General features: G+C 41.6%; 1 protein-coding gene across 1 annotated transcript in view; it reads left to right on the top strand.

Moving 5' to 3' along the window:
* Positions 1–9408, top strand: part of LOC126293221 (homeotic protein proboscipedia-like) — a 33388-nt gene extending 23980 nt beyond the window's left edge. The window contains exon 7 of the mRNA XM_049986343.1: positions 852–9408. Coding sequence (XP_049842300.1) covers positions 852–2034 — 1183 coding nt within the window. The 3' untranslated portion in view covers positions 2035–9408. The remainder of the gene's footprint in view (positions 1–851) is intronic.
* Positions 9409–13909: the final 4501 nt, after the last annotated feature.

The raw sequence follows: 13909 nt of genomic DNA, 5'->3' as shown, positions 1-13909 counted from the left end.
ACATGTAAAAATATTATTTTGTTTTGTTTTTGAACTTCCGCTGCTACAAGTGTGAATCCTGAATCCTTCCTGGTCATGCTGACAAAGTTTTATGAATGTACTTGTAAAAGTATAGACAGTGGAGGCCGGTGCGGTTCTAGGCGCTACAGTCTGGAGCCGAGCCACCGTTACGGTCGCAGGTTCGAATCCTACCTCGGGCATGGATGTGTGTGATGTCCTTAGGTTAGTTACGTTTAATTAGTTCTAAGTTCAAGGCGACTGATGACCTCCGAAGTTAAGCTGCATAGTGCTCAGAGCCGCCGGCCGAAGTGGCCGAGAGGTTCTAGGAGCTGCAGTCTGGAACCGCGAGACCGCTACGGTCGCAGGTTCGAATCCTGCCTCGGGCATGGATGTGTGATGTCCTTAGGTCAGTTAGATGTAACTAGTTCTAAGTTCTAGGGGACTAATGACTCTGAAGTTGAGTCCCACAGTGCTCAGAGCCATTTTTATAGACAGAGGAAATTAAAATGTCTTGTGGTGCCTCCCCTGCTCGAATTCGGCCCATTTTACGTGCTACCACCCTTAAAAGCATCTCGGATAGGTACAGATATGACCACAATAAAGTGCAAAATGGTTCAAACGGCTCCGAGCACTATGGGACTTAACATCTCTGGTTATAAGCCCCCTAGAACTTAGTACTTAAAGCTACCTAAGGACATCACACACATCCATGCCCGAGGCAGGATTCGAACCTGCGACCGTAGCAGTCGCACCGTTCCGGATTGAGCGCCTAGAATCGCTAGACCACCGCGGCCTGCCAATAGAGTTCATAGCTGATCAGTTATCAAGTAACCTTGTACGTCTTTCTGCAGGCAATACCCTCGACCGAACGGCATGCATCCGTCGCCACGGGGAACCGCGTCTGGGGGCGTGAGGGCGGTAGGCAGTGGCGGGGGCGTGGTGGTGAACCCGGCCTACCAGGCCCCCCAGCCGCCCCCACAGCCGCCCCCACAGCAGCAGGCTCCGCCGCCGATGCAGCCTCAGCAGGGCCTGTCCCACCACCAGTACCACGCACTGCCCGCGCACCAGTCCGGGGGCGGCTACACCAGCTACAACGGCTACCAGCCGGAGGCCGCTGCCGGCTACGGGGGCTACCGGCAGCACCAGCACCAACAGCACCAGCAGCCACCCGCCCACCACCAGCAGCACCAGCCGCAGCAGATGGTGGCCGCCGGCTACCAGCAGCACCACCACAACTACCCCCACCACGACCAGTATACGGCGGCCGCGTACGCCGCCGGGGTCTACGCCGACGGGGGCGGGGCCTACAACCCGGACAGCGTTCACCACCAGCACATGGTGCACCACCAGGCCGGGTCGGAGTACTACCACGACGGCATGCACCACCACCACCACCACCACCACCACGCCCACGCGCACCAGCACCACCAACCGCAGCAGCAGCAGCAGCACCAGCACCAGGCCGGCCCCATCGTGGCGCAGCACCAATCCTTCGTGCAGCATCCCCACCACCAACACCACCAACTGAACCACGGGCAGCAGCAGCTCGAGTACACCAAGCACCAGCAGCAGCACCACCACTACTACGAGCACCACCAGCACCAAGGGCACCACCTCGTGCACCAGGGGGGCGACGCTTCCACCATCCCGTCCAATTTCGTCTCGTCGCCCGACCCTTTCCCCCTGACCAACGCCAACTCCAACGGCACTGCCAACGGCGCCAACAACAACAACAACAACCCCGGCACGCCCAACAACAACAGCAACAACGGCGGCAGCAACCAGACGACGCCCAACGGCGCGCCCCCGACGCCGGCGTCGGCGTCTTCGGCGACGATCATGACGCCCCCCACCAGCGTCCACCCCTCGGAGGGCTCCGGAGAGAGCGGCGGCTTCGGCACCGGGGGCGGCGGGGGCGGCTTCCACCACTTCTACAGCGAACCGCCCCCGGAGAGCAGCAACAGCTCGGCCGATTTCAATTTCCTGAGCAACCTCGCCAATGACTTTGCCCCCGAATACTACCAACTGAGCTGAAGGCTACGCTCTGTGAACTGAAGACACCGTGTGCCGAACATTTCTCCAGCTGCCGTGCAGCGGACAGCTTCAATAACAGGAAAACGGCAGCTGATCCGGCAGCTTCCCCAACTTCGCCCCGGAGTATTTCCAGCAAAGCTGAAAGTTATGCTCCACTGAAGTTACGAGGCTGTGTGTCGGTGGTTGCCTCAACTGCCCAGTGACGAATAGCTTTAATTACGCATTGATGATGCCACTACAGTCTTAAATCACTCAGAAATTTTTACGAACCCGACACGCTTTTTAGATGAACACTACTAAACTGGACATGGAGTTGTTTTCCCATTGCCTTAACGAACTAGAGGGCTCCTCGCGTTTCTCAGAATTTTACATGTCATCTAAATGAAGTTGAATTATTAGCGTGTGTGAAGCATGATTTTAAAATCAAGCGAAGGTGACAAAAAGTTCAACAGTCGCAAATGTTCTTTACCTGACCTCAAACTGACCAGCGTTTTAGAACTGAACGTCAAGATTCCGATGCACACACACGCAGACCTCCTTTTAGCTGTACCTCTCCGGACTGCCATTCCACTTTCTCAATAGAAAAAGGGCTATGACTCAGTTCAAGTATGGACAACTTTGACACACTTTAGTGTTTCAAATGAACGTTTGATATACAGGGTCTTAATCACTGAGCTAGAATGTCCCTAGTCAATCGGTTTCCTTCCTTCTGGTTTTGCTGTCAAATGAGTTTGCTATATTTTATCGTAGGACGCTGTTTATTTGCTGGGATAGATGGCAAACGCATGATAAGAGCCAAAGAGCCGTGTCTCTCTCCTTTCTTAATTCCCCCCCCCCCTTTTTTTAAATATCTCTATAATTTGGTCGAGCGAGAGTATACCAGACATCTGAAATGTTGGTCACTTGAAGAACACCATCTATTAGTTAAAGTTATTCTATATATCGTTCGTGAATGAAATCACTTTTTTCTTCGTGACTGCCTTCCGTCAAACAGATTACCGTGCCATTTTTTTACGCGCTTAATCGTCACAAATTACATTCCTAAATGAATATAGGAGTCACACTTGCTACGAATATTTTTCATTTGTATGGCAAAGAGTACGGATTTCAAGTGACAGTCTGTTCCAAGTAATTATTTGGTCTCGACTCCACTTTTTAATGGTATGAACACATTCGTTGTATGTACTGCATTTCGTCTCAAACTTATCCAGATTTTCTTACCGTAGCTCACTTTTTCCCTCGAGTTTATGCAGATACGGCCGTGCATTCCATTCTCACAAATTGCTTCGTTGGCGTGCCAGAGTTAATAATCGACTCTGTATTAAAGTGGGCATATTATCTTCATATAGTGCGTTATCTCTGCGGTTTTCCACACCTTGTGCTTCCGTATAATTAAAATTGCTCGCTTCCGGTAGGTAATTAAACATAACACCGAGGCGCTACTCCGTGACCAGATAGCACATCGTAATCAGGATCTCTCTCTTTTCCGTCGTTTCTGTCAGAAAGCAACTCGCGGCATGACGGAAGCGCGTTTTCCTCAAAATGTTACGCAGTGTGGAACTTACAGCACTGTTCGTTTTGTCCTAATTCGCCATTTGTACAGGATAGTGGGAACCGCGGCAAAGTACTCTAGAACGTGCCGGGAAGGAAATATTCATGACCTGAAACATATTGAAAAGCTACTTCACATGTCACTTAAACTCGGCCGCAGATTTCGTCTACATATAGCAAGTAATTCGTGTATACTAGGAGCTGCCATTTATTTAACCGAATATACGTCACCGTATTAATCTTTTGAGCACTGATAGCTGCAGGTTTACTTGGATTTCCTGTGCCATCGTAGTTTTGATCGCGGATGTAGTTATCTTCCAGAAAAATCGTCTCATGCGTTCTGATACGGCCTATTCCCTGCGCTGACAAAGCAAGGTTTCGCAATATGCTAACCAGTTTCTCGTAAACTTTCTAATTTGTGACCAGTTACACGGAGATTGTAGACGCGGATTGGATCACATTTCCCCTGCCTCGCCTGTACCAAAGCTGTCCAACGAAAATGACCGTTTTTTTTTTTTTTTTTTTTTTTTTTTTTTTTTTTTTTTTTTTTGGGAACATACCGTTAGTCAGCCACATAATCATGATAGTCTGTAATCAATGTAATGCCTATTTCACGTGTTGCATTTCCATCAGTTGCTGCGAGTCCTCCATGAACGTTCTCTACTTAACACGCTTTCCAGAAAACTATTTCTTTTAACAGGGGAGAAGACCAATATTACATAGAAGTTAGCGTGGAATACAGACAGAATCAGAAACACATTTTACAATGATTTACTCAAAGGAGACACACTTACTATTTACAATGTGCGATCGTGCGTTACCATTTAATAACGAGAATCTTACGTCAGTGTATTGCTTAGCGTATTTAGAATTACATTAAACGTTTTTTAATCCTGTAAAATATCACCAGAACCAGAATCTATCAATTTTATTTCCAGTCTACGACTGATCCGGCAATTGGAGCGCAACTTCTCGATACTGTTGCAGATGGCGTTTTCAGAATTATTACAATTCTGAAGAAGGCTACGCAATACATATTACCATCAATTACACACTTAGAATCCGTTTACTGATATTTCGAGCATCAATAAACTAGATATTCACTATATTTATAGCAGAAACCACCGCTTATATTCTTTTCCTAGGTATTAAAGACGTCAGGGAGCTAAGAACGCACCTTCAGGATTAACCAAATGTAGCCAAGTCTCATTTCCAATAAATTATTGCCTCTCACGGAAAACTATCATCTCGCTGCAAGACTGAAGTCGAGTTTCGCTTGTAGCGTCCCTTATTACCCGTTACGTCACTCGGCGGGAGAAATTACCTCCGTGGCGTGTGTAATTTTCCCGTCAACGCTGCGCATGCCGAACCAATAAAATTACTGCTCCACGCTATTCGTGATGTTGTTCGATAATCTCTCGCTTTCAATTTCTCGCACAAAAGCAATGAAAGCCAATCTTTTCATTTAATTGTGAACCAGCGCTCAACATTTAAGTACTCAGTGAATCTCTGATCCATGACTTTTTTACTGAACTTTCGTTTCTTCGTATAGATCTAAGTCGGTTTTTGGGCTCAAAAGTGAACATTCTAAAGCAGCTGATCCGAATTTCGTTCCGTTCTTCGACCATCTCATCCTTTCCCAACTTCCTTATTTGTCACGAGGCCTTAGTTAAGTGACTAAAAATATTTTTAAGAAAATGCTGTGAACACTGCTGACATATCTAAACTGTGTCCTGAGGCAAAACGCCAACCTGGATTTTCAGCCTTGTTATCTACCGCAAGATGTCTCAGGAACCGACATAAAAGGCTTACTCGCATCACATCTTCGGACGGAAAACTATATCCCACGAAATGCGAAGCCCCACGTTTGATGCCCGCCAGGACATGGAGGTTTCACACCCGTAATCTGAATAATATGAAAACAAAATAATATGAAAATTATCTTGTACGGAAATAAGTGGGGTCGACGTTCTCGGAAATACTTCTCCATTTTCTTCGGCACCATACTGCCCTTTTCCTTGCACTTTTCTCTCAGAGGTGCTCTGGTACACAGTCAGTCTACCTTGTTATTGCTAATGCTACTCCTAGGTCACCTTCCACTAACATTCCACAATCCTCTTGTCAATCTAGGTGTCACTTTTCACATAACTTCCACAACATGTCAATCTTCTCTCCTGAACTTTCTTCGAAATCTTCGTCACTTTAACACTGCCTCTTACTCTCGGGCTTCTGATCCTACTGTCTCTGGTGCCGCTACAAATTTTTCTTCACTTTCATCATTTCGTCCACATCCACTGCCGTAACCTGTGCGTAAGTTGATGCTCATGACTCGGATCTACACAGCATAGCACATCTCGCTACTGACCTATACACCATTCCTTCAGATTTATTCATCTATCGCACAATACACCTGGCTGCCTTTTCCTGTTCATCTAACTTATCTGCACTCTACGGTCTATTGAGAAATCTGAATTGTCATAGAATACCACTGATCCTAAATAGTCAAATCTGTCGACTTTCTTCAAGTTTTGTGCGTATTAAGTATTTTATATAATCGAACTCTGGAGCGTAAACAAATTTCATTGTGATTATTAGTTGCAGTTATAGATAAGCCACGTTCAGACCATAAATATAATCTTGATTAGTGTAACTGCCATAACAGCTTAACACATCGTCATAAATATTAGTGTGATAACATTCATACACACTGTGTAGGTAGAATAATGTGACAAATCGGTCATATACAATGAGATGGAGGGAAGGTCGAAAAAATAATACTCGTTAAAGCTTAGGCACCGACACATTTAATCAGTGTTTATGCTACAGACGACACAAATATTCATTAAATGTGTCAGTTCCTAAGCTTTATGCCTTAGTTTTACGGCCTTCGTTATAGCTGCTTGTATACGAGTCATGTCTCACGTTATTCCACGTACACATTCTGTATCAGCACAGTCACTCAGAATTTTTGTGACGATATATTATGCCGTTATGGCAGTTACAGTAATCAGGGCTGTGTTTATGATCTGAACATGTCTCTTTTGTAGCTGAAACTAGTAGTCACAATAACATTTATTTGTGATCTTGACTTCGAGGATATATTACGACAGATAGATCGTCCGCCCCTTCCAATGTTGACAACGTCAACAAACACAATTTTCTTTACGTTTTGTCCACCCAACTGGATTGTTTTTTCCCCTTGTTCTCTGTCTTTCAAAGATTTTCTTCAACTCTTCAACTTTCTTATGTCATTTCCAGCTCATACTCGCTGGTGTCACACAGTGGTGTACCTGTTTCCAACTTTAAACCAACGCTCTTGCTCTTTAGCACCATCTAATACTATTTCAATGTACAGATCGAAAATATATTAGCTTCCCTAAATAAATAAAAAATGATCTTTTGTTCAACACCTACCCTAATAATGAAGGTAAATAAAAATTAATACTTGTTTTGTAAATGAAACTGCCTTTTCCTGCTGCTAGTTACTTCATTTATCCCATACGCGTTTTGCCTTTTGCTGTTCTAAGGCATCACCAGTGCGATCTATAACGATACAGTTTTGTTAGTTTTAGATTATTAAGCAGCTCAATTCGCGATTTTTTTTAAAAAAGTAATTAAAAGTAATTACTTACGATTTGCTGATCTGTGTTTCCTCTGATTTGATCTGGAGGTTGCACTACCACATATATCACTGTCATATAATTACATCTTTGTGTTTTCGTCTTCCACACGCTGTTCACCATGTTTCTCACTCTTTTTTTGTGGTAGACTATTGTTCTTTTGCCACTCGATACAACTATTTCGACATACTCTGTTTTTCACGACGCAGATATTGCGACTCCATTACGTGTTTCATCTTCTTTGGTATGTTTACCTATTTGTTGCGAACCTAACGTAGTATTTGTTCGAGACTAACTTCTATTTATGAATTTTGTACCGTGCGTGTGTATGAGTGAGAGAGGGGGATAGAGCCGACGATGGTATAAACATCATAAATTGTAGTTAGTCTCAAATCTATATTACGTTAGGTTGGCAACATATAGGTAACCGTACCAAAGAAGACGAAACATGTAATGGAGTCAAAATATTTACGTTGTGAAAGACAGTGTACGACGAAATAGTTGTATCGAGTGGCAAAAGAACAGTAGTCCACCACAAAAAAGAGTGAGAAACATGGTGAACAGTGTGTGGAAGGCGAGAACACAAAAATGTGATTATATGGCAGTCATAAAAGTGATTGTGCGACCTCCGGACCAGATGTGAGGAAACGCAGAACATCAAATCGTAAGTAATTACTTGTTTTTACAAAAAATCGCGAAGTGAGCTGTTTAATAATCTAAAACTAAGAAAACTGTATCGTTATAGATCCCACTGATGATGCCTTAGAACAGGAGAAGGCTAAACGCGTATGGGATAAATAAAGTAACTAACGACAGGAAAAGGCAGTTTTATTTACAAAACAAGTATTTATATGCTTGCTGCGGAGGATGGATACACAAACAAACCTGTTAAAAAAATTAATGGTCATTTTCGTTCGACAGCTTTCACATGCATTACCTGACTTGTAAAATTACATTGTTTTCTAAACTCATATAGAGTCACTGCTTTTCTGTTTCTAAGTTAAATTAGGTACTCTGATAGTTTGATACCTAATCTGAACAGGTTGACTGCAGTTGTATTTTCCGCCTACAGTGCTCTTAAGCTTACACCAACTTACTATTTGTACGAAGGCAGAAAATTCACTGATGGACGCCTATTGTTACCGAGAGCAGATTTTAATGAATGCTCGACCAGGTAGGGTTCAGATGCGGAGGCCCCATGAATCACGTGGGTGAAAGGCCCTCAAATTCCCCTGTCGCCGCGTCCACACTCATAGCGTGCGGTATTCAAGTGTCCATCGCGGTGAGAGAGTCTTTTGTTTCCTCTCCCCAGCCAAATTGCCGTCCTTTCTGTCGCCCACACAGTGGCAAGATTCATCGCCGCCAGCGCAGCGGACACATTGTCGCTAGTTCATAATGAAGGTAACAGCTTGTAATGCGGTCCTCCAGGGAGGGAAAAGACTTTGGTAAAATAATGGACACCATCCCGTCATGCGCCGCGGAAGAAATTCCCTTGTGCTGATAAACTACGAAACAAAATCCGGAGTCGTTTCAAAAGTTTATATGCGAGGAGCCCGAAATCTCGTGTGTATGTGATGTGTAAAGCAAAATATGAGTTTCTGTGACGGCGTGGGATACGCGAACGCAGATTTGGGCCGTCGTTCGCAGCAAGAAAATGGAAAAACGCAACGAAATAAAAAGTGGGAATCAAAGAACGAAAAATGTTATTACTTGGAATTATTCTGCGATCGACAGTTTGCAATAAAAGGGCTTGAGAACTGTTGCAGAATTCCTGCCCAAATGATTATTGTGTAATTTATTGCTACAACAAAACAGACTACAACTTTTCCTCGTACTATCGTTTTAGATGTATAGTGCTTTTTTCAGTCCATTGTGGTGAAAGTAGGACAGAATCGTCTAAAAGAAACAAGTGAAAACTTTGTAAGAGTTAATCAAAACTTTGTTAAAGGAGATTGAAATAAGAAAAAAGAAAGAAGGGGCAATATTTGAACAAATCTGTTCTTTAATATTACACGATAGCTTATTACTAGCTGATATTAATGTTGTTGTTCCTTTGTTGTTTAATGTAAATACCACAATAATGAACTTTATTATTACTAATCAATAATTACTATTCCTTTATGATTATTATGTACAGCTCTATAAATGAAAAATACGCCACTCGTTCTGTGGCGTAACAGAAATAAAATTACACAAAGTTTTAGCTTACGGTCTTCACTCATTGTTTCATCTTTGATCCTTTCTCAAAACATTTTTAAAAATTTAATTTACTGCGTTGCTTGTTCTAAGGATAATAAGAAAGCCATTTCGTTATGAGGTGCAACGTGATAAGGATTACAGGGTAAGTATATCAGGTTACAATGCTAATACACAGGATGATCAAGAAACCACGAAACATATTTCGTTCATATTGTCACCCAATGAGCTGCTGTTAGAGTTCTGTAGTTTTAGTACACTACATAAATGGTGTAGTAAACGGTGGGATTACCGGAGTATTGGTAGAACTGGAAGGGAAAGAAACATACATGAATGTGTTTTTTCTTTCTCTCTTTTCACGTAATTAGAACAGCACATCAGTGTTATTCATCTGTATGTTTTATATCCTTCCAGGGTATAATTTGCTTTTCGTAAGACATGAAAACTGGCTGATCATGTAATTCTCCTCTTTTATGTAACCAGAGCAATTACTTTTGATGCTAGTACAGTTTACATGCAGAAACATAAAAAGTGTATATAATTATTATTGTTTTTTTCTACTCAACAGAAAGTTCTTCATCATTATCAAAGACAAGAGTGTCCCGTTGTTTTTGATGAATGCGAAAGTTGGTTATGAATAACAGAAAGATGTTTTAATAAGACCGACGAAGTGCTGAATCTGTGTTTGGTATCATTTCGTTTATCAATTTTTTGGTTTTAGCGTTTTGTTGAGGAAATTGTGTCCCAGCGCTATATTATAAATCCGTATTTTTTTTTATTAGGACACACCTCTGTTTGACGTTGGATATCAATCATTTGCGAATAAAACCTGAATTGAACATTGACAGTATCAATTTCGCTATAACTACTGTTTATTCTTAAATAAAAGACAGGAGGGTAATAATGTAGAACAAAAATGTTCTATAGGCTCTTTATACAGTATATTCTCACTCAGCACCTTCGGGTTTTAGGGGAACCTAGGAAGGGACGGATCGCATATGGAAAGAAAATGATCGTTTAACGCCGGATAGGTATGCAACATATCCAACATATAGGTAATGCAGTATGACCTAACTCACGAAAGCCAGTACCGTAATCTACACGCCTGCTTATGGTAGACTAGGTACCCTGCGCTAGGTTTACAACTCTAATTGTTGTTGTTGTTGCGGTCTTCAGTCTGAAGACTGGTCTGATGTACCTCTCCATGTTAGACTATCCTGTTCATGTATCTTCCTCCTCTACTGCAAACTACATCCATATTAACCTGATTACTGTATTCAAGCCTAAGTCTTCATATATAATTTTTAGACCCCTACGAACTTCGCTCCACTGCCGAGTCGAAGATTCATTGCTGCTTCAGAATGTATGCAGTAAACTGATCCTTTCTTTCAGTGAAGTTGTGCCACACAGTTATCTTTTTTCCTCCAATTTGGTTCAGTGCCAACACGTTAGTTAGTCACTCTACCCATCTAATCTGCACTCATCTACAGCCCCACACTTCAAAAACTCCTAATCTCTTCTAATATGAAATTCTTATCGTTCAAGTTCCGTACAACTCAATACAAATTTCTTCATAAATTACTTCCTAACACTTAAATGTGCCATAAAGGGTAAATATCTTTGCAGTGAGCATTCGGATGCGCATACAGAGAATTCTGTCCTCTGCTGCAGCTGAAGTCACGTGATTTTGGGACGTCGCGTTTAGCCCGTATAGCACTTAGCTTATTTGAGTGTTATTACTTTGCATCCACACATATGTCACCTTCAGAAGCACCGTGAAACATTATATACACATTTTATATACTTAACAGTTAGATATCAGGAACTGAAGTTGGCTTAAACATATGAAGAGCAATGATATCGTGCTTTTTCGTCAAGGTTTCACAGCTAAGTTTCTACTTCAGTTAGGTTTTTCGTTAAAGGGATAATAAGTGCAGACAACAATATTTTTTGCCTTTCCTATTGTACTTATTCATATTATCTAATCTCTGTTCTAATTAATGACACTGTAGACGACGCTGAAGTATCACGAAAAAAGAACGGATTTGGAAATGTGAAATTGTTACAGAAAATATAGTAAGTGCACCAATTGCTTATCCACTATTATTTTCAATTTTTCTTTATTTTCCCTTCTGCTTTTTGTAGACAAGTAAAATGTCTATAACATTTTTTCACCATCTCATCAGAAAAGTAAAACCATACACGACTAGTGTAACAGAATAAGTGACAGCTAACAAAATTTTGTTTTACGTTTTTTGTTGCACTGATTCATGTTGTCGAATCTGTACTAATTAATTACTTTAAATGACACTGCACATGCAGAGATACTTAGATACACACAGGGGTTTGAGAACCTGTATAGACTGGAGGAAATTAATCAGACTGCCATGTGTAAATCTTATATGGTTATGAACACCGCACCAGTATGTATACATTCACTGCCAGTTTACTCAAACATACTGGTAACTTGATTTAGCACTTGTCTCGTAAACACATGGCCACACAATCGCAGAAATTGTGTCTGTGACAGAAGACCTCATAATACTGTGTTTCGATATTTCTCAACACATAAGTGTCTCGTATCAGTGTGACATTTACAATGATGCATTTGTTGTACATACCTATAAGAAGTAACTGGTCCTCAGCCGAGCGAGGTGGCGCAGTGGTTAGACACTGGACTCGCATTCGGAAGGACGACGGTTCAATCCCGCGCCCGGCCATCCTGATTTGGGTTTTCCGTGATTTCCCTAAATCGCTACAGGCAAATACCGGGATGGTTTCCTTTCAAAGGGCACGGCCGAATTCCTTTCCTGTCCTTCCCTAATCCGATGAGACCGATGACCTCGCTGTCTGGTCTCCTTCGCCAAACCAACCAACCAACTGGTCCTCCTGCAACATACTTCTCTTTACACCTGTAGCAAAGGCAATACTGCACTGTAGCTGTTACTAAAACGCAGAACGTGCAGAAACGTACCTAAAACAAGGCAAATTCGTGTGGTATTCAAGTTTCGCTATTACCGCACAGAAGCAACGTCGCCCCAAAATCACGTGACTAGAGCATGCGCAGTAGAATATAATCACTCCATAGACGTACGTACGCAGTCTATGAAATTTATATTCTATGTAAACAACTTCCTCTTTTGCAGAAACGCTTTTGTTCCTGCTGCCAGTGTACATTTTTTACCCTCACGTATTCTTCCATCGTCAGAAATTTTGCTGCTGAAATGGCGAAACTCATCCACTACTTCCAGTGACTAGTTTCGTAATCGAGTTCTATTAACATCATCTGATTAAATTTGAATACGTACAATCAGTTTTTCTGGTTTTACTTTTATTTGTATTCATCTTACACACTCTTGCATAACTTAACTCTATACGACATTATAATGAAGCATATGAAAATATCCGATTTACGATTATAGCATTTTCAGTCTTTAATATATATTTCTCGGTTTCTTTAATTTTTATTTTTTACTATAGAATTTACCAAAATTTATTGCCATACTTTGAATGGTTACTCATAATAAAAATATTGTAGGGAACACCATACCAACCTTCACAACACTAGCAGCTTGCATAGTTCCACTCTCTTAACAGGTACTCAATAACTACTGCCTTAACGCGTTATCAGATGTTTCTGTTTGAATTTGAAAAGGTTATCATAGCATATTGCATATTGAAATGCACGCAGCTGAATAATGCTAAACGAGCACACAGTGATAGAAAGTAATGCACTAAAGTGGGACATACGTAGTAGGACTGTTATTGCGTAACACTAGCAGCTTGCATAGTTCCACTCTCTTAACAGGTACTCAATAACTACTGCCTTAACGCGTTATCAGATGTTTCTGTTTGAATTTGAAAAGGTTATCATAGCATATTGCATATTGAAATTCACGCAGCTGAATAATGCTAAACGAGCACACAGTGATAGAAAGTAATGCACTAAAGTGGGACATACGTAGTAGGACTGTTATTGCGTATGGCGTCTAGTGAGCTGTAATATAGACCGTTGCGAGTCCGATAATTAGAGAGAGCATAAATTTTGTTCACTTCTCTTTTTAAAACAAAAACAGTTTAGTGACCTGAAATACGATAAGAATTGGACAAAACGCTTGGAAAATACATTATTTGTTTATGAAGGCAATAACATTCAGTAGCAATGAAAGTTAAGAAAGTTAGTTGTGACATTTACGGAAAAATTTTGCTACTTACTGAAAAGAGATCAATGATCGACAAATTAGATTGGATCATATTACGTCACATTGAACTGCACTTTATTACACAATGTACTTAAGATAATTCAGAACAACGCCTGTGTTTATTATTAACCACGAAGGTTACACTATTACTGCTTCTCACGTGGACGCAATCACAGCACTGCTAATACAAGAAGACATCATACGAATGAATAACAACTTTTACGCATGCTAGCTACCGCACTGATGTGTCACAGCTCTAAGAAAAATATTTCGAAATGTGAAATTCAGTGCTTCAGCTGATTTTCC

The sequence above is a fragment of the Schistocerca gregaria genome, chromosome 10, assembly GCF_023897955.1.
Source record: "Schistocerca gregaria isolate iqSchGreg1 chromosome 10, iqSchGreg1.2, whole genome shotgun sequence".
NCBI lineage: Eukaryota > Metazoa > Arthropoda > Insecta > Orthoptera > Acrididae > Schistocerca > Schistocerca gregaria.
Note: the sequence above shows the minus strand (reverse complement) of the source record. Positions and strands in the feature narration are given on the sequence as shown.